Source organism: Esox lucius, chromosome 11, assembly GCF_011004845.1.
Source record: "Esox lucius isolate fEsoLuc1 chromosome 11, fEsoLuc1.pri, whole genome shotgun sequence".
Lineage (NCBI taxonomy): Eukaryota > Metazoa > Chordata > Actinopteri > Esociformes > Esocidae > Esox > Esox lucius.
In genome coordinates this window covers 26,113,092-26,137,427 of record NC_047579.1, presented here as the reverse complement: position 1 = coordinate 26,137,427, position 24,336 = coordinate 26,113,092, and the positions used below count along the sequence as shown (strand labels likewise).

Sequence of the window (24,336 nt, the reverse complement as noted above, 5' to 3'; positions counted from 1 at the left end):
GAGAGAGACTGAGGCACCCTCAATCATATTGAAATCCCTTGCCTTTTCAAGCAATTTTCACTGCTATTCGAATAATGGACTTCCCTCCATTATTCGATGTTGGACAGATGAGACAGACAACATAAAGGTCGATAACATGTCTCTACACTGCTGTAAAAGGTCAAACCAAAGCCAAGTAGTGAACTGTGATGAAAATGTAAAGGGGGGGGGGGGGTGTTGCCGGCCAATGGAGCTTCCCAGCATGATCAAGGTGATACTCTCATCTGGACTGTAACCACGCGCTTGGTCCCTGAAAAGACCACTTCAGAACGCTGCGACCACCTGGGGGATGTGGAATATTTCCGTATTTCCTATCGGATCAATTAGCATCCAAACAGGAATAGTTATATAACCTGTTGGAGGGAGCAACGGGTGTAAGTGCTTTTTAAATGAATCAGCAAGACCCCTAAAGCCCCATGGCTGTGATGGCCCACACCTCGACTAGGCTTAACCCTTCAATCTGTCACATTAACATGGAGGGAAACACTGTACCCCATTCAGATGGGCCTTTGGTTTAAAATGCAACGGCAACATCTAGTGGCTGAATTAATTACTGCGTTGTTTTCAGTAGGCATCTGTAATAAGCAATGTTTTCTACAAAGTTTTTGTCACACACACACACAAATAAAATTCAGATTAACAACTTCAATGGGTCTGCAGAATTTCTAATTCCAAGGAAGAATGAGGGGGAAAAAAACAGACTTGAATTGGCAGTATGAATTAATGGTGAAGCTGAATCTCTTACAAGATCAATAAAAAATGAAATTAGAATAGTTATTAAGAAAGTACTATTTATTAAGGTTAATATCATGACAACAGGCACAATACAAAGAATTGTGACATTGTCCTATCCTGAAGACCTCATTTAAATAAATAGTTTGAAGAATACAGCCTTCTGGTGAAACGGTTAGTATATCAAAAGAATTGTACAAATATGTAAGACAACAGGCCAACAACTTTTATACCTTTACTCAGTCCCTCATTTGACAGTTTTACGAAATGCAGAGAGGAAAACAACAACAAGATACAGGAATAGTCTGGCTCCAGCAAACGTCAAAAAAATGAAACATTTAAAAACAATCCAGTTTTAACTCCCCCATCATCCCACCCTGCCTCAATTCCCAAGGAACGTGAACCCCATCAACAGTCAAAAGGCTTTTAGAAACCCTGTAGAGAGTCATTTCTCACCTACTAAGGCACTTGCACCAAAGAGCACCATCAAAAATCTAGTCTTCATTCAGAACTTCATTCTCAGGTTTTCTGCCATCACTTTGGCTTTTGATTCATCCGGGCACTAATGTTTGCATATGAACATATTTCAGTGAAAATTCATAAATCCCAAGGTCCAGATAACCATTAAGTGTTTAAGGCATCTAGCGATCATAAAGAAAAAATAAAATTAAAAAAATACAGAAACCACTGAAAAAAACTGAAAACAACCACTTAAAACCGCCAATCCCATCTAGTTAGTAAACATGTCTGGCGAATGCCTAGGTTCTCTGATCTGTATTAGGGGCAAATCACAAATAACTAAACCGTGAACTCCCTCCACAATTTACACCAAAATACATTTAGTTGTGTTTGTAAACAATGACACTACCACATAGGCTACAGCATAATACAACCGCACGTAAAAAAAAACAAAAAACACGCTATGCATCTGCATGGAAACATTTCAACATAATGAAAAGCAGTTTACTAAGTATGATTATAGTGAGGAGTTGGGCTGAAGTGCTGTGGTTGAACACTCTACAGAGCAGAAAGAAAGTAGCACATTGTTGTGTTTCTTCTCTATTCAAATATTACTTTAATTCGGGGTGGGGGTGGGGTAGCATAGCCTACTCTATTATGAGTCTCTGAGCCCAGCAGGCGCGTGAAAGGAGATTGTGGCGTGACTGTTTGCTTGTGCGCACAAGCGGGTAAAGAACGTATCCAGCATTTCAACATGAACCTACCACTTTAAAACCAGGTCGCAAAACAAGAAGGGAAAGGCACCGGTGCCCAGTTAGTTCATTGCTGGACTTTCTCAGTCTCCCTTCCCTTAGTTGTGTCGTCCCACAGCGTGCACCATCGCTGCTAACAAAAGGCACACACAAAAAAAGGGGGGTGGGGGTGACTGACTGGGCAAGGGAAGGAGCAGCATCAGGTGTGCCGTCCATCATCGGGCCATCTCAATATCGGCATTCGCTAACTGGGCTCGTCCATTACAGCCCTAAGTTTGACTGGAATACAGTTGCTGGTGAACGTTGCAGAGGGGATGTGGAGGAGTAGAAGGGGTACCCTCTATCAGTAACCGCCGTTATCTGAGCACCAGGGAACACAGATAGTGTATCTTCCTCCCCCATACTCTAGTCTAGCTGGAACACTCCTCTGATAGACTGGCTGCGCTGAGGAATTAAACTCCTTTTTAACTGATTAAGTAACTTGGTGCTCAGTGCTCAAACCGGGTTTGCCTTTCCGACTCTGATAATGTAGTAGCTTTAAGAGCCAGAGGTAGTCCCGGAACTGAAACACTCATAGCGGAACAAAGAAGTTTCCATAGGTAGTTTCAGTATTATTGGTCCATTTGTTTCAGTTTTACACTTCATAAAACTACAGCGCTGAACACTAACGTGAATTGTGAAATTGACAGTAACTGCTTCAATTCTTTACAAACAGTCATCCCAAGCTTGTTTTTGCCAAGATCTTACAAAACATTGGATACACTGCCGGAATCAACAGGAGGTAGCAAACCTATAACTAAATGTACCCCTTAGAGTTCCATGGCTGCTTTGTACTCTAACATTGAAATCCAATGTTCTAAACACCCTAAACGGACTAGTAGCCTAGTATTGTGATGCATTTTTAAAATGGCCTATAATCAAATGTTTGGATGGCTTACAAAAATAGCTACCACTAGTTTACGCCTGGCCCTGAATCGTTTCTCCAGCTGATTAGCTTGTTTTTTTTTCTAATGTGAACAATATATAACAATTGAAATGGCGTGACTAACAATGAAAATGTGAGCCTGTAAATTTCAGACGAGCAAATTCTAAGAGAAGCGGGAAAACGTACAGTCTGTGCGTTAACATGGCTCTAGCTTATCGACTTCCTTCAAGGCCTCTGCACTCCACTTGGCGACCCCTCGGCCGGGCCCGCTCGATGACCTGAATTCGGTCAATAGTTCCGGATGTTGAAGAAGCCCACGCTGGTGGGGGACTCCTTAACTGTGACCGTGACCAGGTTGGCGGTGACGTCGGTGACGAACACGTGCTCAATGAGACTGCGCGTGGGCTTCCAGTCCTGGCCCGCCTGGACGGAGATGGACAAGTCCCGACCGTTGCTCGGGTACGGGGAGTCTTGGTCAGAGTCCGAGGTGCTCTCCTCCTCGCCGGTGCTCATCTCACTCAGGACCTTGGCCTGTTTCCCGCCATCTTTGGATGTAGATCTCTCCCGCTTGCCCTCCATGACCCTGGCCTCCGAGGGGGGGTTCTGGACGCCACCCTTCTCCGCCCTCCCTTGGGCTCTTGTCGTGGACTGCCTCTCCGCCGCGGCACCTACCTCGCTGGTCTCATCCAGTTTGAGCTTGTCAACTCCCGGCTTGTTCTTTCTGGGCTGTTGTCCGCCAGGCATGGCCTGACACTGTACAGGACTCGGCTCTTGACCACACTGACCGGTCGCGGCTTTCCGCGCTGGGTTGGCGGCACTCCGCAGGTTCGACACCGGCATGGCGCCGCTGTCCGGAGCACTGCTGCCCTGGGCTGGAGGGTTCACACCCTGCGGGTTTAGGGCCTGAAGGTTGGCAGCTTGGTTTGACGGGCCTTTAGGACCGGGGAATGGAAGTGCAGGTGGATTCGTGGCCACCCGGTTCAGCGCGGTCTGCCTAGAGGCATCTGGTTTCTTCAGCCCGTTGGGGGAACCCAGCGGTGGCTGACCACTGCTGGTTGTGTGCTTGGGGTTATGCAAATTCAACGCTGCTACTCCGGGCAATTTGCTCAAGGTGGCTTTCAAGTCCAGACCTGATCCGCTGCCCACATCAGAGACGGACAGTTTGAAATCAGACGCTTGACTCTTGCTCTGGTGGGATCTCTGGTTAACAGAGGGGGACGTATTTGACCGGCCGGCACCTGTAGTGCTCAGCAAGCTTTTAGTAGCCCCACCATGCGGAAGGGAACTTCTGCCAGGGGCACCCAGAGGGCCTCTGCTGTTCAACCCCATGAAAGTGAAGCTGGCTGGGTGTAGGGGTTTCTTGATTCCAACTCGGGAGTCTGAAGGGGAGTCTTTGGAAACAGTCTTTATAATCTTGCGCTGGCCCTTGTTCTGTTGGATGGCCTTCATCTCAGCAGGCAGGGCTCTCCTGCCTCTCTTCTTCCTTGGGGGCTCAGGCTTGGCCACGATGATCTGTGCTTTCTTTTGAGGGACGGGGTGGAGCTCTCGTGTTCGAGGACCCGGCTTTGCCTTTCTTTCTTCGTCTGTATCATCGTCATCGTCTGACGAGGAGGAGGATGATGAAGACGAAGACGACGACGAACCAGACGACGACGACGAGGACGAGGAAGAGCTGCTTGACTTTGACACTTCAGGCACAGTTTCCTGAATTGAGGAAGAGACAAGTGATGTAACGTTCACTTATCACACGTTTGTTAGAATATATCACCATTTTTTTTTTTTTACGTCCTGAATAGAAAACAAACATACCACAACTTTTCGAGGTCTGCCTCGCGGCCTTTTCCCTCTCTTGCCATTCAGAATTTCCTTTTCTTGTTCACTGTAAAAACAAAATATAGAAACATCTTTAACATAAAGGAGAAGTCATGAGGCATTAAAGTCATGAGTTTTGAGGCTATTCTATTAACAGGCTGGGCCCCTTTCCCTCATGACCACCAAAACAACACATCATTAGTAATTTTCAAATAAACCCCCAGCTCAACCTCATAACTGACATGTGGTGACTGTCCCGGACATATTGGTCACAGTGCATCACCCATGTGGGCGAAACACCTTGGTGGTGGTTGAAGGGAGCTTCCCTCATATTATGTAAAATGCAATGGGTGTCTAGAAAAAGTACAATATGTTCCAACAGTCGTTATAAAAACAGAATCCCCGGGCTACTGCACAGAGCAGAAGCCAGGCAAAAAAAACAAAAAAACATTTGAGGTTCACTGTATCATTCATGATTTTGGCTAATTAGAGCAAGACGTGGCTCCAAATAAAGCAATATCCCTGATATTGCAAACCAAACATGTCCATTACATGCAGTCCTGCTTGAGCCAGACACTTCCTATAAGAAAAAAAAAGATGATAACCATTTTGTTGCCTAGAAACAATGTTCCTGTAATGAGCCTGTTAGAAATGGTGGTAACAGTATTCTATTGCAAGTAACACTTCTGAATAAAACAGTAACTGCTTGTTCTGCCCAGAGTTTGTGCTGTATCAAGAAAGCTCAGCTGCGCTGTAAGCTCAGCAATCCCACAACAGCATTACAGTGTAGTGAGTGCGCAAGACATGTGGGGGAAGGTGGTGTAGGAGATGATTGGCTGGTAGACTAAACCAATGCCTATAAGTCAAACATTTCTGACAAGTATCTTATTGGCTTATGAAGGCCAAGTTTTACATAACATTCCACCAGACCTTCCACACATTTGGACTGAGGTGTCTGGTAACAAGACGATATTCACTGGGACGCAAGACTTGTAACATGGACTGTGCTCATGGCAACTCAGACAGTTACCCATCTTTCAAAGCGGTCTGGCCGTACGATGCTTGGCACTAACTAATCCGCAGTTAAAAATGAAATTCCCCAGATGCTCATGAGAAAAATTCACTCACTTTCACTTTTGGAAAGTTGGTTCCTTTTTTTTTTTTTTGCATTAATGTTCCACCATCTCATTTCCTGCACCATGTGCTACTGTAGCACGGTTTTCTAACAACAAATGTACATTAGACACACACTTACATGCCTCCTGTAAACACATACATTTCAAGGCTTCCCAATACAACACATTTTAAGCACATTTGTTTTGAATGCATAATGAACAGTGTAACCATAAAAACATCTTGAAAGCTTGAACAAACAAAAAAAACAAAAAAAAGAATATCCCAAAAAGTCTAATTGAGGTGCTTACAGCTGGAAAACAAAGATTGTATGCATATCTGTGGGCTCCACAATGACTTGAACAGTACACCACTAACGTCTGCTGGACTGTTTCAGGGGGCATTGTTTGGTTATAGTGACAAAGAGAAACACACCTCTTGGTAAATGCAGCCAGCAATCTTGGGTCGAGGATGTTCTCTTGGGGCTCCCAGCTATTGTGCCTGAAGCATAGGGAACATACAACCATCAACACACTGTAATCACTTCACATGTCCACATTTGCAGTTGACACTTCTCTATAAAAGAGGAGGATAGATGATACATATTGCACTGATTTGACAATAGCATACCACAAATGGAATGTAGGCCTAGTGTAACCTAACCTAGTGAATGTGTAGAGATAGGAGGCAAATTTAAAGACCTGTGAGTGGGAGGCTTAACCACACAGCAAAGCTAGAAGATGAGAAGAACTGAAACGTTTATTTTAAGCCAAGTGTGTAGGATCTGCCGCCTGTTTACAGGATACAGACACCAGGGCAAATCATGAGTTGATATAGCATAAGGCTGGATCGGCAAGCACATGATCATTTCCATCTGCCACTTCAGTGTTAATTTCACAACAAGTAGCTTAGTCTACCTAAATTGAAAGATCGGAATTTAACCAATTCGGTAGCGCTGACAGCAATGTATGGATGTTGGTTAAGAACCCATTGAGAAAAAACTGAATTCCCATTGATGATGGGATTAATTGCAACAAAGTAACGGGCAACAACAAAAATGGCAACTGTGACAAGTAAACGTGCATGTCAGAGGGTAAGTACGCACAGGCAGCCGGAGTGCTCGAGAAACGTGGAAACACGTTAATTAAATATATACACTAGTATTTATTTTAACGCTATGCAACAACTAGAGAAAACATTAACATACACACAAAAGAAATACAAGTACCAGGCAGGTTTACCAAATAAAAAATGTTTTATTGGAGGGTGACTCCCTACTCAAACATCTATCAAATTATGTTTGTAATATCTTAATGAATAAATAATAAAAAAAACTGATTAATAGGCCATTAGTTGTAGATCCGATTTAAGTCCGTGTCAATAGCCTAGGTTTTGTTGCCTTATTATTGAAAACGTAAAACAAACAAACTAGCAGATGTAGTTAATACGAAATGATCATTAAAAATAATATATTTGTTAATATCTATGTTAATTTACTAACATCAATTCCAACAAAAATAACAGACTACCGTACAACCAGATCGCGTAATATCTGTATTTATCGCTTTTTCCAAGCAGCATGTTTATCTATATAGGGGCTATATATTTCGATGATAGAGTGGAAATGTAAGTGATAAAACACAAAACAAGTTGTATAATCTTTACTACAGCAGTGAAGCAACAAGCTACACGTTGTTGTTGTTTTCATTGTTTGAGGTTGCCCTCGCAGCTGCAGCACCACTTGTACTTACTTGGACGACCATCCCCTCCACTTCACGAGAAACTCCAACTTTCCCTGCGAAAACATAGACGCGTAATGTTTGCAAACTGTGGTAAGCTAATATTTTTGTTGGTATGAGAGCAATACATTTTACCACGAACCTTTCTTAATCTTTTGTTAAGGATGCATTCAGCATCGAAAACCTGTTCTCCTACAGCGCTCAATTCCTCCATGTCCGCTGTTGCCTACTCTAAAGTCTTTTATGAAAAGAATGGAAAAGAGGGCGGAAAGAAAACGCATTCACAAAGTTTGTCCCTTGGCAGATACCGTCCGTGTAAACGTCACAGCTTGATGTGTGACCAATCACCTCGCGTAATCATATTGCAGATTTTTTTTTTTTAAATATTTTCCCCGGGAAAATCTGTATCTATTATTTTATTATAATTGTAACACTCTTTCAGTAGCCTAATTTAGCAGGCCTAATAGAAACGTCTAATCGTATATAAGGCAATTACATATTTTGGGGGGCGGTCTCCTGCACTGTTCAACAAGGGTCTCCCTAAAAACACGGCATATCGACCGCTTTATGTTTCAGTGGGCGTAGTTTACACTAGGCATGGAGTGGACATTCAGGCGCCCTCATGCACTTTCATGTAAACGTAATCAACAAGTAGGGGGAATGTCCGTGGTCAAGGTAGGATGGCGAGTTACTCGTATATCTGGAGACGTAGTGTTTTTTTGCCAACCTTGCTAATGCCAACGTAATATGCTTGCTAAATTATGTAGCAAAATGAAAATAAATATATATTTCTGTCTATCTCACAGGTGACCAGGGGTGGACTAGGACCCCCCCCCCCCCCTGTACCTGTGAGCACCTTTTATTTACTCACTAAAGTGGAATTGCCAGTGTTTCGTGGAAGCTATCAAAGCTCAAATCCTGATACACTTTGAGATGAACATTGAGATATTTGACCATTAATAGATCATTCAAATTATTTTTCTACTCAATTGCTTAATTTTAATGTCTGACAAATACAAATTAATATAAGTATATTTTTTCAAATCAAATAGGAATTTATATTTTTCAGACAAACACAATAGAAAGACAATAGGAGAAATGTAGGTTGATTGAACCTTCTGCCTGCCACAGCAGATACTGCCAGTGCTCAATTAAAATAGCTATCGGTTTGTCTTGGTCACCTAAACCATCATCTTTCCTATCAGTTGCCTCTGGCCACTGCAGTTGTGATTGCTACACTGACCTGCTTTTCCAGCTGTATTCATCATGGCTCTTATACATGATATAGCTACATAGGTACAGCTGAGGACACAGGGGACTCTGGGGGAAAAAGTAAAATGTTCTGATTTAAAGCTGATATTGGTATCAAAATGCACAAAATTGACAACAAAATCTGTAGTCAATCTTTCGAGGCATGTCAATTGGCCAATATATGTGTGTTATGTATATACTTGAAGCAATACATTTTTGTAAGGTATAATCTTAGTAGTTGAAGGTTGATGCTCAATTACTGCTATACTATTCAAGTATTGCAGTAATTTTACTTTGCTTTAATAATTTCTTTTTCAAAACTGACTAGCATCTCATGGGAGCATGATGCACCTGAAGAGAAAACACACTGGAGCTAACGCACTAGCATAATAAGTTAAATCAGAGAGAAGTGTAGCATTGCTTGCTTTTTAGAGTACTTGTTGTAGTTAAGCTTAATGCTATCAGTCGTTTTTTAACAAGAAATCGTTCATCTCTAATGTACGATTGGGTGGTGTACTGATGAACTTTAGCACCACCAGTCCGGTTGGCTACTTTTGCTTGTGGAGTTACATCCAAGCTGTGCCTGTTAAACGTTCAGTATGAAAAATGCCACATTTCTATAAAAACATTGTTCAGTTTGTTAATTTGTATTTTATTTTTATATACTAACATTGAAATATTATGCCCTGCTAATGTCAACAATGATTTTGAATACTTGTGAATAAAATAACATGTCATAGATTTGAAGATGGGTATATCTGGAACACCAATGCTCCTAAAGAGACAGTGAGTGGGGGAAAAGTCCTGAAAATGTTAAATATCCTGATGGTGGCAGAAGCAAATCCCCACCATGTTTTTGGACAGGGCAGTATGAACTAAAGTGGTGAAAATTGACAGTTGATGAATTGATTGGTATATAACCTTTTAATTGAAGCTCTGGACATGATTTGTCTCCCTTGTCTGGCTTCTAATTGGATGAAACACCTGGAAATATAAAACCAAAAATATAAGACGGGCATTAATCATCCCTTTAATGTAACCATGACATTAGGACTTTTGCAAATGCACCAAAAATTGTCTTAGGCTGTTAAATCCCTGATACATTTCTTAAAATATTAACAATTAAATAATTCGCATTTCCCATTAGAACTACACTCAAGATACAATAATAATGTCCATAGATGGGTTTGCAGGTCTTCAAATCCTAATCTCTCCACACAGCACAGTGAACAGACGGTGACTGAGTGCCCCAGCCTTGATGCAATTAACCATCTTGATGACAGTGCCCAGGACATCGTTCAGCCTTTTGCTGGCCTGTGCGTCTCGGTGTAGTGAGCGACGCACTAAGGCGGTGTTTGATGTGGCCTCTCATGTTGACAAACCACTCTCGTTGCTCATTGCAGCTACGTCGTTGGTACATTACTGATCATTGATTAGCGATCCGAGTAAACAGCACTGCTGATCATGAGACTTCCCCATGACGGACTCATTTATGGCTCTGGTGCCCCATGTAGGCATTCTCACAGGCATAGGCGTTTTCCGGCTTGGTTCATTTCACCACGGTATGATTCACATTCCTTTGTAAATATCCACCCTGAAGAGGAAACTTTCTATGGTTGATTTTGGCAGATGATGGCGATTCAGTTTGGTTTGGAGCATGTTTGTACATTATTGCATAACAGATGGGCTTAGCAATCGGGTACAAGGTACAGGAAAAGGAAGTGCAGTTTCAAGGGTAGGGGGAGGGTATGAAGACAGTTTTGACAGTTGATTAAAGTAGGAAAACTGTTCAAAAGTTTTTGTTTACTGTGCCCTCTCATGAATATTTACTACCTGGAAATAAAGTGTAGAAAAATAGATGGCATGAGCAGGGAAGAGGAATATCATAAAAACATAAATGTTATTGGCAGGTAACAGTTTGGTTGTCAGAGTAACACTGGCAGAATTTAGACAATTTCCATGTTGATGTAGTCAGTTTTCTTAGTAATATTAAGACCCATCATTTGCAGACCTTTGGGTTTTAAGGATAAACAGATGATAATTGTTGTTTGATACCGATAGTCAATATTCATATAACATCAGCCTGGGTGCCTGTGTAACTGTGTGCCTGTGTAATTGTGTGCCTTTGTACCTGTGTGCCTGGTTGCCTCTGTAACTGTGTGCCTGTGTACCTGTGTGCCTGGGTGCCTCTGTAACTGTGTGCCTGTGTAACTGTGTGCCTTTGTACCTGTGTGCCTGGGTGCCTCTGTAACTGTGTGCCTGTGTAACTGTGCCTGTGTACCTGTGTGCCTATGTAACTGTGTACCTGTGTGCCTGTGTAACTGTGTGCCTTTGTACCTGTGTGCCTGGGTGCCTCTGTAACTGTGTGCCTGTGTAACTGTGCCTGTGTACCTGTGTGCCTATGTAACTGTGTACCTGTGTGCCTGTGTAACTGTGTGCCTTTGTACCTGTGTGCCTGGGTGCCTCTGTAACTGTGTGCCTGTGTAACTGTGCCTGTGTACCTGTGTGCCTATGTAACTGTGTACCTGTGTGCCTGTGTAACTGTGTGCCTTTGTACCTGTGTGCCTGGGTGCCTCTGTAACTGTGTGCCTGTGTAACTGTGCCTGTGTACCTGTGTGCCTATGTAACTGTGTACCTGTGTGCCTGTGTAACTGTGTACCAACTGTGTGTCTGTGTACCTTAGCATTAATTAAATAAAAATGTTGCTTCAAATTCCACAAAAGTTATCTTTCTATTATTTTAATGACAAAATACTAAAACATAAGTCAGCTAATGAATGGAAATGTAATAAATTACAAGATAATTAATACTCATCATCTTTCTGAAGTTGTACATTATACAATGCCTGGATATACACTCACCTAAAGGATTATTAGGAACACCATACTAATACTGTGTTTGACCCCCTTTCGCCTTCAGAACTGCCTTAATTCTATGTGGCATTGATTCAACAAGGTGCTGAAAGCATTCTTCGGAAATGTTGGCCCATATTGAGAGGATAGCATCTTGCAGTTGATGGAGATTTGTGGGATGCACATCCAGGGCACAATGCTCCCGTTCCACCACATCCCAAAGATGCTCTATTGGGTTGAGATCTGGTGACTGTGGGGGCCATTTCAGTACAGTGAACTCATTGTCATGTTCAAGGAACCAAATCGAAATGATTCGAGCTTTGTGACAAGGTGCATTATCCTGCTGGAAGTAGCCATCAGAGGATGGGTACATGGTGGTCATAAAGGGATGGACATGGTCAGAAACAATGCTCAGGTAGGCCGTGGCATTTAAACCATGCCCAATTGGCACTAAGGGGCCTAAAGTGTGCCAAGAAAACATCCCCCACACCATTACACCACCACCACCAGCCTGCACAGTGGTAACAAGGCATGATGGATCCATGTTCTCATTCTGTTTACGCCAAATTCTGACTCTACCATCTGAATGTCTCAACAGAAATCGAGACTCATCAGACCAGACCACATTCTTCCAGTCTTCAACTGTCCAATTGTGGTGAGCTCGTGCAAATTGTAGCCTCTTTTTCCTATTTGTAGTGGAGATGAGTCAAAGTTATTTCAGTCAAAGTTGCTCTTCTATCAGCTTGAATCAGTTGGCCAATTCTCCTCTGACCTCTAGCATCAACAAGGCATTTTCGCCCACAGGACTGCCGCATACTGGATGTTTTTCCCTTTTCACACCATTCTTTGTAAACCCTAGAAATGGTTGTGCGTGAAATCCCAGTAACTGAGCAGATTGTGAAATACTCAGACCGGCCCGTCTGGCACCAACAACCATGCCACGCTCAAAATTGCTTAAATCACCTTTCTTTCCCATTCTTATATTCAGTTTGGAGTTCAGGAGATTGTCTTGACCAGGACCACACCCCTAAATGCATTGAAGCAACTGCCATGTGATTGGTTGATTAGATAATTGCATTCGTGACAAATTGAACAGGTGTTCCTAATAATCCTTTAGGTGAGTGTACATGTAGTAAGCTATTAGATTTCATCCACAAAACCGCAATGGAGGAAATATGATGACAATAGGACACATGAGCAAATAAAAAAAGGAATAATTACAAAAATTACTGGAGCATATTGATCTGAACAGGAGCCTAATGTAATCAAAATTTTTGCTCAGAAAAGGTGTGACACTTATTTACTAGCTTTTTGCATGCGGAATGTTGCACATTCTGGAAGTGAACATGAAAGTTTGGTATCGTGAGGCAGTGCTTTAGTAAAACAGACTGTGATTCAATCAGTTGGAAATGTGGATATCCAACCATCCGTTCCATTATCAACCCTTCTAGCCCACAACAAAAAAAACATTTCAGGAGTCATCCTTTTGGAACACTATTATATCTTCACCACAGCATGGATGCTTCTGATTTTTTATGCGACAAACATCATGAACATGTTTGAAAAATGTACAGTGATTGTGCTGCATGGGTTTGGCAAAATCACTCTCACTCGTAAATTCATGTATCCTAGCTTCAACTCAGTAAGTAGAACCTCCAAAAAAACAGTACAGGTTGACCTTTTACAACTTTCTCTCCATTCACCACTCTATTTATGCATGTGCTTCAACTACACCCGAGATGGACTTCTACATGATGGACTTCTAATGAAACACAGGTCACCAAAAATGACCCCACCTGGGTCAAACACAACACACTCTCTTTCTGAACCTCCAATAGGAAGGAGACAAAACAAGCCCACTCCAAGTAATCTTCATGATTTTAAGTCTACCCATCACTTTCCCCACAGTCCTCAGACGGCTGTTTCACAATTGGAAACCTACTGTATTCAAATGCTTAATGTCGAACCAAATTCCCAATTTTACGAATAGGTCATTTCATCACTAGCTGCCATATTGGCAAAAACTTTTCTTCATTTTCCATTCTTGTGGACAATTGTCCTCTCCCCCAGGCCACTCACTTAATTTGTTCACCAGCTAGGTTGTCATATAACATTTGCTCTACAGAGTTGGCTAATATAGGGAAAGACAGTGGTGATGATGAGGCAGATCTGAAGCAACAGAGGTGGTAAAAAGAAGAGGAGCAATTCAGGTTAACTGTCTTGCTGAGGGTTAAAACAACTCAGCTCTCACTTGGGGAATTGAACAAGGGACCTTTTGGAGAGTACTTCCTTACCACTAGGCTACCTTGACCCCCCTAAAGTTTGATCAGTGATGCCTAGGAATACAATTGTAATATTTTAGAGATACCTACAGTAGGTATTGAGGATTTTATGCTATTCATTATACCGAACAACCACTCTATTCAATAATAGTCATTTGTGCAAGTATTTCTGTTCCAAAAGCAACATCTTTGATTTGTTAAGTTGTATGAAGTGAATACACTTTAAGGTTCAACTTTCCAACTAAGATTGTACCTTAGAAAAATCTGTTAAATAATTTTTAACGCTGAAGGTACTCATATAAAATATATTGTTTGGCTAATTTGTTTTTTGATAATATGACAAATAATCTTTGAAAATTGTCATACACAGATAATTGTGGTCAGTGTAGTGTGCTGTGATTAAAATATTACTTCCAAATCATACAATTTTAATTCCTTTTTCCCCCATTCTCGCGGTAAACCCATATGATCTTAAAAGTGAACGGCCAGAAAAGAGTGTCTCTGTGTTAAAACTGGCCACAATGAGCGGCTTCCTGGGTAAATATGAACAAAATGCTGTGAGAAAATGTAGTTCATCAGCTTGATCTTTCTCTCAAAACAATATGAACCTTTGATTGTGTGGAAATAGTTTGAAGAAAATGTTTACTATTTCATTCAAAAACGTGCCAATCATTGGCTTCAAATCTCCAAGGATCACAATTGGAGAATTATAGATGTGGGTTATATCTTAGGGACAACAGGTCTCTAAAACTATGATTATTCGCCACCTCCATGACAATAAGTTATTTGGACTGGCTGCTAGAAGAAAGCTTCCGTTTTTACAAAACAGCAGGTTTAAAAAGTCACCACCCCTTTTAAAATGTTCACCTTTAGTTGCCTCAATGCCTAACGTGATAACATGATAACATGATAACATATGAACATGATAACATGAATATGATATCATATGAACATGATAACATGAACATGATAACAAGAACATGATAACATGAACATGATAACATGAACATGATAACATTTCAGGCATTGAGGCAACAATGATGTAAAATTCAAATAGCATATTTTCCTGTTTTTATTCTAATTCATTTTCAGAGTATTTTAAAATATGTTTTCTACTTGGATATTGTGGGTTACTCTGTGTAAACAAAGCCAGAAAAAGTCACATTTTCTGTATTTTCATTTGAGGTTGTAAGGCAACCAAAGGTGAACAAGGGGGTGGTTACTTTATATTCTATATATAAAGTACCTCCATTCTCTGCTACCCAGTGCTGCTTTCCTAGGGGCCATTTTAGCCTTTCGCTGATGAGGCCTTACTGAGGGCAGGTGAGCTGCTGAGCTGCGTTTAAGGACTGCAACTGGTTGTCACTGGGGCATTGGCCTGATGCAAACACAGGAGGGGGACCATTCGTGCCAAAATATACAGAGGGGAGAATAATTATTTGATACACTGCCGATTTTGCAGGTTTTCCTGCTGTCATCAAGGCTACTGTGCAAAGCTGTCATCAAGGCTACTTTGAAGAATCGACAATATTAAATGTATTTTGATCTGTTTAGCACTTTTTGGTTACTACATCAATCCTTGTGTTATTTCATAGTTTTGATGTCTTCACTATTATTCTAGGATGTGGAAAAGAGTAAAAATTAAGAAATACCCCTGAATGAGTGTGTTCAGACTATTGACTCGTGCTGTACATGACATAGTAGGTCATTTTTAGGGACCTCTTTTCACTTGAAATGGACACTTTTATTGATTGATACCAATCACATTACATGGTAAAACAAACCACTTTTATGACAAAAAACTAAACTAAATTACAAAATGAATTAACTTGCAGTCGGGCCACCTGTTGCAGGCCTTCGAGCAATTCAAATTGAGCAAATGATTAAAGCATTGTCCTAGGTTCTTTCATTCAATGGGGTAAAAACATGGCAGATATCTATGATCATGTTTTAGTGTCAACATGATGATGCATTAGTCTGTAGTAAACATTCTTGGACAGAGTACGACCGCAGTCATGCCATGAGCAGTGATGCCCCTTTGTTTATCAATGCAAGATGTCATTGGCTATTAATTCCACAGTCATTGGCTATTAAAGAGGAGTTTGGTGTGTCTCCTCTTTGCTCTCTGGAGGTACGGACTTCTCAGAACTGCAACACAGAAGACAACACATTATCAACAATTGCTTGCTTGGCTGGCAAGCAAGCAGGCACAGAAACACAGGCTTTTACTGGTGCATCACAAACAACTACAATGTATTTGGAAATGTTTCAGACCCTTTCACACGTCCACATTATATCCTTATTCTGAAGGGTTTAAATAGATTATTTTATTGTATTATCATCAATCTACACACAATACCCAATAGCGACCAAGCAAAACCACGTTCTACTTTTCTTTTGGGGCGAAGATTAAAAAAAAAAGAGCAGAAATATCATATTCATGAGTCTTCATGGGTGTGATGCTACAAGCTTAGCACACCTGTATTTGGGAAGTTTCTCCAGTTCTTCTCTGCAGATCCTCTCAAGCTTTGTCAGGTCGTATGGGGAATGTTGCAGCACGTACATTTGTTTTGGGCTCAGAAGAAATGTTCGATCGGGTTCGAGTCCGGGCTCATGCTGAGCTAGTCAAGGAGATTCACAAGTCTGTCACTCCTGGATTGTCTTGGCTGTGTTCTTTACGGTCGTTGTTCTGTTGGAATGTGAACCTTCACCCCATATGAAGTCCTGAGTGCTCTAGAGCAGGTTTTCATCAATGATCTGCTGCTACTACCATGCTTCATGGTAGAGATTTTATTTGTCAGGTGGTAAACGGTGCCTGGTTTTCTCCAGATGTGACACTTGGCATTCAAGCTAAAGTGTTCAATCTTGGTTTCATCAGGCCAGATGGTCTTCTCATGGTCAGTCCTTTAGGTGCATGGGCAAGCTGTCAAGGGCTGCCATATGCCTTTTACTGAGCTTCCATCTGACCACCCTACCATAAAGGCCTGATTGGTGGAGTTCTACAGAGATTGTCTGGAGCTCACTCAGTGTGACCTTTGGGTTCTTGGTCAACTCCCTGACCCAGGCCCTACTCCCTAGATTGCTCTGTTTGCTGAGCGGACAGGTCTAGAAAGAGGTTTTGTTTTTCCAAATTCCTTCCATTTAAGAAAAATGCAGGACAGTGTAATCTTGAGGATTTTCAATGTTGCAGAATTCTTTTGTACTCTTCCTCAGATCTGTGCCTCAACACAATCCGGTCTCAGAATTCTACAAAAAGATCCTTCAACCTAATGGCTGGGGTTTTGCTCTGACATGCAATATAAACTGTGGGACCTTTTAGAAACAAGTGTGTGCCTTACCAAATCATATTCAATTAATATAATTTTTGCACAGGTGGATTTGAATCAAGTTGTAGTAACATCTCAAGGATGATCAGTGAAGACAAGATGCACCTGAGCTCAATTCTGTCATAAAAAATGGTCTGAATACATATGTAAATGAGATAATTCAGTTTTTTACTTTTTTATATACATTTGAAAATGTTTGTAAATTATAGTGAACTAACATTTTAACACAATTAACAAGACGCTTATTTATATGGAACAAATTTGCTTACATCCCTGTTGGTGATCACTTCTACTTTGCCAAGATAATCCAAACACCTGACAGGTGTAAAGTAGATTAAAACAGCATGATCACACAGGTGCACCTTATGCTTGTGCCAATAGAAGGCCATTCTAAAATATGCAGTTTTGCCACACAACACAGTGCCACAGATGTCTGATGTTTTGGGAACATGCAATTGGCATGCTAACTGCAAGAATGCCCACTAGAGTTGTTTCTCAATAATTAATTTCTCTACTATTAACTATGTCATTTTTAGAGAATTCTTCATTACATCCACCCAGTCTCAAAAATGCAGACCATGTGTAACCTCAAGCCCATGTTTAAGCAATTAGTACCAAAACATTAATGCTTATATAACTTGATGCAAACTATCTACAACATTCTACTCTAATTAGGCCCCTGCAAAGTCAATATCCCACTGGTTACAATCAGCCTTCAACCGATACAGATCAATCCGGAGCTCAGCCAGCATGCAGTTTCTTTCCCTAATTGACAGCCCATACTACCTACCCTGACCATCAAGTGTATTAACATTCACATAGAAGACTTTTATTTTATTTCTTTCAGGCAGATTTTTACCCCATGGTAATCTTTTAGTTTGTTTACAGATCTTTAGGGATTACATCTTCACTATAGGTGCCTATAACTGAATGTTATTGTAATTCTGTAATATATGTATATATATATATATATATATGTGTGTGTATATATATGTGTATATGTATGTATATTTGTATTAATGTGTGTATTAATGTATATGTATGTATGTACAGTGAGGAGAATAAGTATTTGATACACTGCCGATTTTGCAGGTTTTCCTACTTACAATCAATCAAACAAATTTATTTATAAAGCCCTTTTTACAACAGCAGTTGTCACAAAGTGCTTTACAAAGCACATAGAGGTCTGTAATTTTTATAATCGGTACACTTCAACTGTGAGAGACGGAATAAAAAATCCAGAAAATCACATTGTATGATTTTTAAATAATTATTTAGCATTTTATTGCATGACATAAGTATTTGATCACCTACCAACCAGTAAGAATTCCGGTTCTTACAGACCTGTTCGTTTTTCTCTAAGAAGCCCTCCTGTTCTCCACTCATTACCTGTATTAACTGCACCTGCTTGAACTTGTTACCTGTATAAAAGACACCTGTCCACACACTAAATCCAAAAGACTCCAACCTCTCCACAATGGCCAAGACCAGAGAGCTACGTAAGGACATCAAGGATAAAATTGTAGACCTGCACAAGGCTGGGATGGGCTACAGGACAATAGGCAAACAGCTTGGTGAGAAGGCAACAATTGTTGGCGCAATTATTAGAAAATGGAAGAAGTTCAAGATGATGGTCAATCTCCTTCGGTCTCCATGCAAGATCTCACCTCGTGGGGCATCAATGATCATGAGGAAGGTAAGGGATCAGCCCAGAACTACACGGCAGGACCTGGTCAATGACCTGAAGAGAGCTGGGACCACAATCTCAAAGAAAACCCTTAGTAACACACTACGCCGCCATGGATTGATATCCTGATCCAGAGGAGGAATGGGAGAAGGTCATGTGGTCTGTTGAGACAAAAATAGAGCTTTTTGGTCTAAACTCCACTCGCTGTGTTTGGAGGAAGAAGGATGAGTACAACCCCAAGAACACCATCCCAACCGTGAAGCATGGAGGTGGAAACATCATTCTTTGGGGATGCTTTTCTGCAAAGAGGACAGGACGACCGCACCGTATTGAGGGGAGGATGGATGGGGCCATGTATCGTGAGATCTTGGCCAACAACCTCCTTCCCTCAGTAAGAGCATTGAAGATGGGTCGTGGCTGGGTCTTCCAGCATGACAACGACCCGAAACACACAGCCAGGGCAACTTAGGAGTGGCTCCGTAAGAAGCATCTCAAGGTCCTGGAGTGCCCTAGCCAGTCTCCAGACCTGAACCCAATATCCAGCTGGCCCTATTTCAAGAGGCTATTGATGACCACAGCAGTGGTTTTTTATACTTTTCCTCGTTAAATTAGATTTGGTTCAGGTAATCACCTAATCAGTACCCCATTAAGAAAAATGAGGTGTGCCTGTGTTGGAATTTATAGAGACACTGGAATGGAATGGCTGCCATACATTTAAATATGCTGATTAAAGAATTATTTCCAGAGCTGTACGTACTTATACAAGTAACTTATAGCATTTTCTCTACAACGCATTAGTTAATAAAAAATAAATAACTACATATCTACAAGTACACCGAATCATAAAAACCTCATTACTAATTTTGCCCTTAAACCAAAATGGAATTTAAACAGAAAATCTGACCATGTGTTAGTGGTCCGAGTCTATTTCAAGCTTATAAGCTCACAAATTGATATCCGAGGGGAAAACACCCATTAGGTACAACATTTCTCCATATTTTGCAGAATTCAAGCAATTATCCTTAAAATGTCCCAATTCCCATGGATTTGTACACATTTGCAGAAAAACATACCCTGTATAATTTGTCTTCTTCTTGAACACATGAAACGACACAAGCACTATGAAGACCACAACAAGAAATCCAGCTACTGCTGCCAATCCAACAAAGATATTCGATTTGAAGTCCTTAGGGTGGCCTGAAATATAAGACATAATGAACATTTTACATAATTTGATTTGTGCACATGGATGTCTGAATGACAATTCATTGTGTGTTAAAAACATCTGTTTCTCGTCCAATTTTCCCATTTCTGATGTGTGTCGCATATTTGAACAGGTTACTACATTATGTTAGATAGATGACTTTGGCTGTGTAATGAAGGAGCAGGTGTTGGACTGACACATTTTTAGGGCCATGGGGAGTGCAAAGTCATTAGCCTGATATAAACTCACCCTCTGTGGCAGAGACCAGCATGTGTTTTGTGACATCCAGGTGGCCGTCGTTGGGCTCAGGCTTGATGCCCAGTATGTGACACATCAAGGGGTATATGTTCACTGTCTCAAAGGGGCCCACCTCCAGGTTCTTCTGGAATGCCGGCCCCACAGCCCTGAAGAAGGGCTTCATGTCCATTTCCACGTTGTCGAAGCCATGCTCACCCTTGTGGGTCTGCACTGGGAAAAACTGGAACGAGAGCCAAGAGGCGACAGCGTTGAGAGTCTGAGAAATTCAATCATGAAAGATCACAATGTGCAGTTCACATTGATGATGAGAGCGGAACGTCCGGACCCGGTCTGTGCGTTTCTATGATGTGCACTCTATTGGACAGCAGAGGGAGATGTTGGCCCACTGAAGGACATGTTTGCTGGAGCAGGAAATCTGCTCAGTGCTCAGGAGAACAGGGACAGGAGAATTTCCCTGTTCCCCATTATTAGATGGCATGCTGTTAAAATGACCGCTGTTTACCTGAGGTGAGAGGGAATCCTTTCACGCACAAAGGATTACATCTTCGAAAATGTAAATGGCTGTTGTGACTGTAAGAGCAGCACCAGACCGTTCATTATACAGTCACGTTTTAAACCTTTTACAGTGTTCACAGAAAAAGCACTGGTCTATATAGACGAACAGGAAAAGGGAAGGCTAATTAGCATATATGTTATGTAACCCTCCTCTGAACCTACGTAACAGTTGATTTGATGAAACTGAAAGGAGTGTCTCTTTATGTTTCTGTACAAAGGAACCATAAACAGGACATAAAACGAACACGCCAAATACCTTGAAACATGTGATTTTTGATAACACACTGCACTGAAGTCTAGCTGAACTGCACCAAATCCCCTACTGTAATCTTAGCCTCCAATGAGTTTAAAACTGTTTAGATTTAATCAGTAACCCGGTGGGTTACTGTCAGTATAGAATTTGAAGTAATGTGTCATTTTGCTGTTTCTGTTTTACTGTTGGCTGTGTTGTGGGTTAGTGGCCATCTTTGGTATGCAAAAGTGGGAACCTGGTCTTTCATGATTATCACTCAATATGGAGTGATGTAGCACTTTCAGTTCTAAAGCTGCAGGCAGCCAGGTTGAGCCAAATGTAAATGCTAATGTCGAATTTTGGGGCATGAATAGCTTCATGAAGCATTAGAGAGCTCGGCATGCCATCAGCCAAACCTGGATTATCCTGGGAAGGTGGTAATGCACTTAATTAAAATTGTAATGTATTAAGATGAGAATTTAATTCCTTGTTTCCGGTCTAAAAGGTTCCATTTTCTCCATCGCTACAAGCCAAATTAACTTGGTAATTCCTTCAATATTTCTGGAGTCTATTGAAATATGGCATGTTATCAGAATACTCATAATGCATGCAGGATGATGGGTTATACTGTACATTATAGAAGTACTAAAACATAGATGGCTGTAAATATACTTTATGGGCTACATGGCTATTTTAAAACCAGCTTTCTGGCTAATACTATGTTCACTGATGCCAATCCTCTAATTGGTCATTCAAATAAAAGCATGAAATTGGAATGTTTGCAACAATAAACATGCTTAATCTCACAAAATGTTAAGTATGTCTTCATCTCCTTTTTAGTGTACTTGAAATTAGTTATGTACGTGATCGAAAAACGTGGCAAAAACACTGTCATTTGTTTAAGCAAAACACTATCATTAACATGAAACCGAAACTCTGTGAATTTACCCCATTGATGACATATCCAGGGTCCGAGAAGAGAATTATGGGTAGGATGCGGTTGTTGTTAGCAAAGTGAAGGCGCTTGGGCATCTCCTCCTTCTTGAAGACATGAAGGTGAGGATGTGCCCCCTTTAGGGCTTTATAGACCGTATCCAGCATGCCCTTCCTGGGAAGCAACATCCCAGAGGGCCCAAAATCCACCAGGTGAAAGGCTATATCACTAAAGGAGAATCCGGGGATCTTGGACAGGATGATCTCCTTCACCAGGCCATTGCGGTACACATTGCTCATTCCGTGGTCAGCGGTGATGATGATGTTGAGACTGTCAGTGAGTCCGTTTCGTTCAGCCGAGCTGCGAATGTAGCCCACCGTTCTGTCCACCTGTTTGACCATCTCCCGTCGCTCAGGGGAGTCAGGCCCGTATTTGTGGCCCGTGCTATCAGGCTCCCCGAAGTACAGCGACACAAAGTCCAGGTCCATCTCACCGAACCAGGTGTCCATCACCTTGTCTACGTTCTCACGCCATTTGGTTTCATTTTTGTAGTTGTAAAACCGGGGTTCCACATCCTTCACGGTTTGGCTCTCTCCCTGGTAGCTTGGTTGCGTGCCTGGAAAGTGAAGGGAGCCGGTCCTCAGGCCCTGTGTGGAGACATTTTCGGATGAATACAGGGGTTTTTCACACACGTGTATACACACACTGCAAATGCAAATGCAGTAATGTTTAGATGAAAGTCCATCTCTGGCTCCGGTTCTGACCTGTCTCTGGGCTGTGATCCAAATGGGTAGACTGCCATTGTCCCACCACTCATTCTTAAACTGGGTGGCGTAGTACGGCTGTTTCTCACCGGTGCTGATGTTAAACCACATGTTGTGGATCACACCGTGGTTCTCAATGTAGCGCCCTGAAAAAAGGTCATCGCAAATCTGTCGTTGTTAATAGTCTGCAACAAAACCTGTGCAGCCTTTCAGTGTCTACACGCTACTGGGACGAGGTCTTCAGACAAACATCGGAGATTAGAGGAATTTCATTTCAAGAAAACTACTTTTTTCAAATGGTGCTGATGATTCAAGAGTCAAAAATGAGTATTTCCATCAAGGAGAAGAGATATTCCTCGTTCAGGCTTTTCTACCATAATCATCTTACTGAACTGTGAAAGCTGCTGGACCCTGGCACTCTCAATTACAGTTCATTCCCTTTTTTTCCCCGGTGGCTTTTACAATTCTTATGAACTACACTGGGAATGACATGCGATCCTGTAATTTGTGAGACATAAACATGAACCTTTCAAGAATCACTGCACTCTCACAGCCTGCAGAGCACTTGTACAGGTATCAGTCCCCAGTAGGTACCTGTCAGAAGGGTGAAATGCGTAGGGCTGGTGATGGTGAGGAAAGGTGGGGTCACATATCTGGCCTTGACCCCGTCCTTCGCCATTGTGTCCAGATTCGGCGTGTCCACGTCGCGGTCGTAGTCCCAACGGAAGCCATCAAAGGAGATGAGAAGTAGTTTCTGATGACCTTTGGTGCTGTACCGGTCCACTGGTACTCCTAAAGACGACACGAAGAACAGCAGGCAGAGTCTTGCTGTCCACAACATAGCAGATCTTTCCCTTTGTTCTGTTCCTAGAGGATATTCCTTACTGTCTGACCATGCCAGCTTTCACCCCAGGTTACGTCTCTGAACACCATCCAGTTTCCTGTTCACCTGAGCAAAGTTTCATCAGCTTATCTTATCAATCGACTCTCCCCAATGATTAGGTGGATGTTTGCTCAGCACATTTCTGCAGGGTATGTTTTTATGCACTGTATTATCACCTTGCAATTCTGGGTATTGTGCTCATTTTGTTGCAAAGTATAATAAAGCAGGACATCATATTGAATCGGATCCAAAATCCTGTCTGCCTTTCATGTGTCTCTGTTTCTTGTAAATAACTGACAAAGGGGAATGACACATGGATTTCACCTTGAGTGTGGATGACACATGATCGATCTGACACCTAGAAAATGAGGAAAGTTCTAGGATATACCTCTTCATCAGTGAACACCAGTGTCTAGGCAAACAACACCCCGGTAGACATTCATTTCACTCTACAATTGTTTTTAGCTTATGGTTACTCCTGAATATCATTTTAGATTTGAAATGGATATCAACAGGTCACCAGGACCGTGGGCAAAA

General features: G+C 41.7%; 2 protein-coding genes across 2 annotated transcripts; both read right to left on the bottom strand.

Moving 5' to 3' along the window:
* Nucleotides 1–822: 822 nt before the first annotated feature.
* On the bottom strand, nucleotides 823–7,818 carry cbx2 (chromobox homolog 2 (Drosophila Pc class)). Its single transcript, XM_010891700.3, has 5 exons — nucleotides 7,714–7,818; nucleotides 7,584–7,627; nucleotides 6,268–6,333; nucleotides 4,717–4,786; nucleotides 823–4,611 (listed from the first exon to the last, which is right to left on the bottom strand). Exons 1-5 carry the CDS (start codon nucleotides 7,783–7,785, stop codon nucleotides 3,196–3,198), a joined length of 1,668 nt encoding a protein of 555 aa, XP_010890002.2. The 5' UTR covers nucleotides 7,786–7,818; the 3' UTR covers nucleotides 823–3,195.
* A 7,826-nt stretch (nucleotides 7,819–15,644) lies between these two features.
* On the bottom strand, nucleotides 15,645–23,834 carry LOC105022925 (ectonucleotide pyrophosphatase/phosphodiesterase family member 7). Its single transcript, XM_010891699.3, has 6 exons — nucleotides 23,511–23,834; nucleotides 22,917–23,062; nucleotides 22,167–22,799; nucleotides 20,423–20,651; nucleotides 20,043–20,166; nucleotides 15,645–16,104 (listed from the first exon to the last, which is right to left on the bottom strand). Exons 1-6 carry the CDS (start codon nucleotides 23,755–23,757, stop codon nucleotides 16,047–16,049), a joined length of 1,437 nt encoding a protein of 478 aa, XP_010890001.1. The 5' UTR covers nucleotides 23,758–23,834; the 3' UTR covers nucleotides 15,645–16,046.
* Between the last annotated feature and the right edge of the window lie 502 nt (nucleotides 23,835–24,336).